This window comes from Pterocles gutturalis, unplaced genomic scaffold (genome assembly GCF_000699245.1).
Source record: "Pterocles gutturalis isolate BGI_N339 unplaced genomic scaffold, ASM69924v1 scaffold23077, whole genome shotgun sequence".
Taxonomy (NCBI): domain Eukaryota; kingdom Metazoa; phylum Chordata; class Aves; order Pterocliformes; family Pteroclidae; genus Pterocles; species Pterocles gutturalis.
This window is the reverse complement of record NW_010116033.1, coordinates 1-4,894: the sequence shown is the minus strand read 5'-3', so window position 1 is coordinate 4,894 and position 4,894 is coordinate 1. Positions and strand designations below refer to the sequence as shown.

General features: G+C 52.7%; 1 protein-coding gene across 1 annotated transcript; it reads right to left on the bottom strand.

Annotated features, from left to right (window-relative positions):
- Nucleotides 1-935: 935 nt before the first annotated feature.
- ERAL1 (Era-like 12S mitochondrial rRNA chaperone 1) lies at nt 936-4,684 on the bottom strand (the record flags this gene model as incomplete). Its single annotated transcript, XM_010075388.1, has 9 exons — nt 936-1,058; nt 1,371-1,451; nt 1,745-1,894; nt 2,415-2,801; nt 3,273-3,385; nt 3,778-3,839; nt 4,180-4,226; nt 4,396-4,473; nt 4,562-4,684. Coding segments are annotated over 9 exons (1,164 nt in total), but the record flags the coding sequence as incomplete, so codon positions are not given.
- Between the last annotated feature and the right edge of the window lie 210 nt (nt 4,685-4,894).

Here is a 4,894-nt window from a genome sequence, read left to right as displayed (position 1 = left end):
CACAGCTCAGGAAAGGGATCTAAGCTCGGCTGGGAAGAAAGGAGCAAAGACATAAAAGTGTCCTGGCTTGAGTCAGAATCAAAGGGATGGAAGGCGGCGGCTGCGAGGTTGGGCTGACAGGGAGGAAGAAAGGAGATGAGAACAATCGCTTGTGCTGGGACCTCGTTTTATTGCAAGGAAAATACAAAAGTCAGATAGAAGCGTTCGCAGACCCCAGTGTCCCCTGCGCGGGGGACACGGGGCAGGCAGCACACACTGTGCCAGAGGCTTCCCAACCTGGCTCTCGGGTGCTCTTGCGTTCCACATGGTTGAATCCTTCAGCAGCTCAGACACAGGCTTTTGCCAGTGCTGGTAAAGCATCTCCCTGATGTTGCACCAGAAAGGGACAGCGGGCAGAGGATTTGCTCAGTGTGTTTGGGCTCCAGCAGGAGCAGGGTCCCCAGCAGCACTCAGGGATGTTAATCTCTAACAGCACACGGGGATTTACCCCTATTTCTGGCAGGAAGCTACCCCCTGCTCCAAACACCGGAGCAGAGTGGTTTACAGAGACGAAACTCCAGCCCCCACACACCAGGTCCACGTGCGGACTGTCACGGCGGGCAGGGGTCCAGGCACACACGCGGTGCCAGGCTCCACTGTTCAGTACCACTGCGCTCCACGCCAAGGGCTCCAGAGAGCAGCACACGGTGCCCCAGCCCTCCGACCAGCCCTGCTCCTCCAACCTCCGAGCCTTGCTCGCACCCTGACCAGTTTTTTGTTTTATTTTGGGCCATTCCCCCAAAGAATAATATATTCTACTGCAGCCCCACATATTGATTCCATCATCCTCTGTTTCTGGAATGAACAAAGGTGCCGAGATACCCGCAGGGGAAAATGGGACCAGTTTCTCCGCGTGACCAGAGAGCTCAAGGGCTGTTAAAACATACGCAAAGAGCTCAACTCTTCACCTCCACCTTGAGCTTCAAGCGGACATCGCACAGGAAAGCGTTCATCAGGTCCTGGCCAGCCTCCTGAGCAATCCTGCTGATAACCTTACCACCTCTTCCAATCAGCATCATCTGTATTAAAACCCAGAGAGAAGATCATCGTACCCAGCCTCACATCGCTTAACTGTGGCGAGGAATCACCCATGAAAACACCAGGGCAGCCACAGAAGGAATTAAAGGAGATACAGGAGTTAGAGAAATCCCAGAACCAAACCATGGGCAACTGATCACTTCAAAGAGGTGTCAGCTGCTACTGAGCAGCCCACGACCGCGCTGGGCACCTGGCTGTACCCAACAGAGACCCCACAGCTGAGAGAGAGGGGATCACAGCAAGGATGCACGCTCTCACGCTCCCCAGCACCCCATCTCTCTTCTGGTACTCACCATATGAGACTTTCTGGGGACCAAGAGGTTCTGTACGATGAGGAGCTCGCCACTCGGTCCTTCCTCCCACATCTCTGTCACCTGCAGCAGCGAGCACAGGCTCAGCAATTCTGCAAATTGCTGCAATTCTGCAAACCTCAGGAACAGCAAACACCACTCCCTCAGCGACGCCAGCTCAGCTCCCCGACGCAAGCATGCAAGCACGGCCCCAGTTCAAACACACAAAGGGTCTGACAGCACCTGACGTGTCAGCCCGTGGGGTCTCTACAGCGTCCGGCTGATTTTTGGAATTCAAACAAAGGGATTCTCATCACATAGTCTGACATTGCCAATAAAAGAGCTCGAAGGCAAGTCTGCTTGCGAACGCCTCCCACCTGAACCACGCCGTAGGGCACTTCCAGCGGCAGGTACTCCAGGATCTTCTCCCTGATGATATTGTCACAGATCTCCTGGGGTGACTGGCCGGTCAGGACCCCGCTGTGGAACTCCCAAGGGCCCGGCTTGGCTTGCATCAGGAGGTACCGCTGTCAGCACAGAACACACATCACACCCGTCAGCTGTCACGGACCGCTCTCAGGGTGCCACCAACCTCTGTGCTCATCTTGCAGCGAGTCACTACAAGGACACTGCTGCTAGTCAGGCATCAGGGCAGCAGTCCAGTATCTTTGGCGGGGAAAGGAGAACGGCAAACTCCTGAAACTCAAACCCTGCCAAAGGGTCACACCTCCCTAGAGGCAGTTGTACAAGTGACAAAAGCCCACAGTGTCCCTTGTAGTTGGAAAATAATGCAGTGTGGCTTTATAGTTATGAAAAGGCTGCTGTTTGGAGAGCCTCAAATAAGAGTTTGTACTGAAAACTCTGGAGATACAGTACGGATACACTCCGTGTTGACAGACAACAGCCCCTGCCCCATGGATCCCAGGCCAAGAACAGCAGCTCTGCTGCTTCCTCACAGGAGATGAGGCCCCGTATGAAGCATCGGGGTCCCACAAGGGTAAGAGCACACCAGTTTCAAAGCACAACAGAAGCCCAGACTGCAGTTACCTTGAGCGTATCCACCTCCTCCCCATGGAGAGCTGCCAGCATGAAGATCTCCTGGAAGCACGGCCAGCCTCTCATATTTTTTATATCTCTGGGTCCACAGCGCTTTGGCCCTCCTGCTGCTTCTGTGACAAGACTGGACTCAGAATCTCTCGTATCCCTGCTGTTGTCCCAGATAGAGCCTTCCTGGGCTTGATCTGCTTTCTGCAGACACCGAGACTCAGGGGCCCTGTTCTCAGGTGGAGAGGCCTGAGTGGGAGGAGACTTTGCTGAAGATCTGGAATTACGTTCAAATGCAGATCTCACTTCAAGTTTCTTTCCATTTACAAATCCCTCTGTTAGCTCAGTTACTAGGTCCAGCAGGATGAACTTCTTCTTTACCAGATCCACCTAAAGTGAGAGAGAGAGGTGTCAGGAATTTGTCCTAAGCAAGGTTGGCAGCTGGGTCCTGGATCCAAAGGAGCCATAAGAAACCACCCAGGGTAGGCAGCTGCTGCAGGACAAGGCTTCTGCAACAGACCCAGACAGTTTTCCAACCAGAGGCCACTCCAGAGCGTGTCAGCAGTTCCAGTAGTTTGTCCAAACACTGCCAACCTGACACCAGCCCCACTGGGCTGCCAGCTCCTGTTCCCAGACTGATTTAAACCCCAGTCTGCAGCTCATAGCTCCAGGGATGCGTGCGCACGCACCTTGTATACATATACATACACTAAAATATTCTGGAGCAGAGGGGTACACTGGTGTCCTTTAACACACCCGGGCTCAGTGACCTGAAAACACATCGCTGCTGATGCCAGGTACCGGCTGAAGACACCAGCGTAACGGACTGCAGAAGGCAGAAAGAACAAACTCCTCATTTACCTTGTTCAGAACGAGGACACTGGGGATCTGGGGAAACTGAGAAAGACACTTCAGCACCTCCTTGCTCAGACAGTTTCGTGTCCAGTGATCTGACACGTCCACCAAAACCAGAACTGCCAGAAAAGAGTGAGGGAAATGAGATGAACCTGCATTTTCCAAAGTGTTCATTTTCAGACTCTCTGCAGTCTGTGGTCACTTCCCCTCTGCTCATCCTCCTCTCTTTTCTACAGGAGAGCGCGCAGATGGAACCACAAAGGAGAGTTTTAATTGACAGAACAATAAAATGCTGTTTCCACTTGCCATCCCCTCAGCACCAGGCAATTTTCATCCCCTCCTCAGCTCAATATCTAAAGTCTTTTCACTGCCCTTCCCTCCTCTCTCCTAGTTCACACTCCCAGGGCTGCCTTTGCTGCCCAGTAAACATCCAGATACCAGAGCTGTAGGGCTGTAAACTTCCGTGGCAGATAAAGGGTTTGGCTTGATCCAAAAGGAGTTGAGCACCCACCTAAATCCGCGTGTTTCATGCTGTCCCATGGGTCTGTCAACATGGCTTCCTCTAATTTATGTCTAAAAGACAAATGCAAATGAGTAAGCCAATATAATATTTTTCTTCCTTCTCCTCAAAGTGGGGAAAACCAGTGTTTTCCATCATCTCAGCTGATACAAAGATGCCTTACACGCTGTGGGATCCCTCCTTACACGCACACATGCACAATCAAACACAACAGGGCTCAAGGGATTCCACAGGCTCTGTGTGCTACTGAAATTGCAACAATTAAAAAGTTCAGAGACCAAAAGAAGGCTAAAAATGTACATTCCTGTCACTCCTATTTTACAAACTTTGCACATCAGAAATTGAGCCTTGACAGACAGCACCTCCCCGCTCTGCCCACAACGGCGGCGATACCTTTTGGCTTTAAAGGGACTTGTGAGGCCAGGTGTGTCCAGAATGATCTGGAAAGAGGAAAAGACAAATCTTGTAAGTTTGCCTGCAGTCAGTGGCTGAACTAAAGCTCATATTTGTGCAACTAGAGGCAACCCATTGGGATACAAACAAGAAAACCCCGCACTGCCTGGCTAACGCTCCCCGATGCCCCAAGCAGGAGCTGGTCTGGAAGGTTACCAGTTGTGTGTCCTCGTACGTGACGACCCCCCAGGCTTTGCATCGGGTTGTGTGCACTTTCTGGGACACAGGGAAAACCTGTAAGAAATGAAATATGTTACACAGCCAGAATACATCAAGAAAAGCGATTCAGCAGCCTAAACTTGTTGCTCCACCCCAGCTTTACCTTTCTGCCCAAGAGCTGATTAGAGAGCGTGGACTTCCCAGCATTGGGCGCTCCGATGACGGCAATTCTTAAAACCTTGGGGTTCTGGGGCTGGTTTTTTCCGCACCAGCCGGTCCTGCTCCTCTGCCAGGGGAAAGAAGCTGGAATGTCACTAAACCCCCACAGTGGGTCAGGTCCGTCCACCCGCAGTGGGTCAGGTCCGTCCACCCTGGCACTGGGACCCGGGCACCACTCACCTTTACTGGTGGCAACGGGTGGTGGGTGCTGGCCCAGAGTGCCGGCCGGCTTCTCAGCGGGGATGCCCAGGATGCTGCCCAGCGCGGAGCTGCTCCC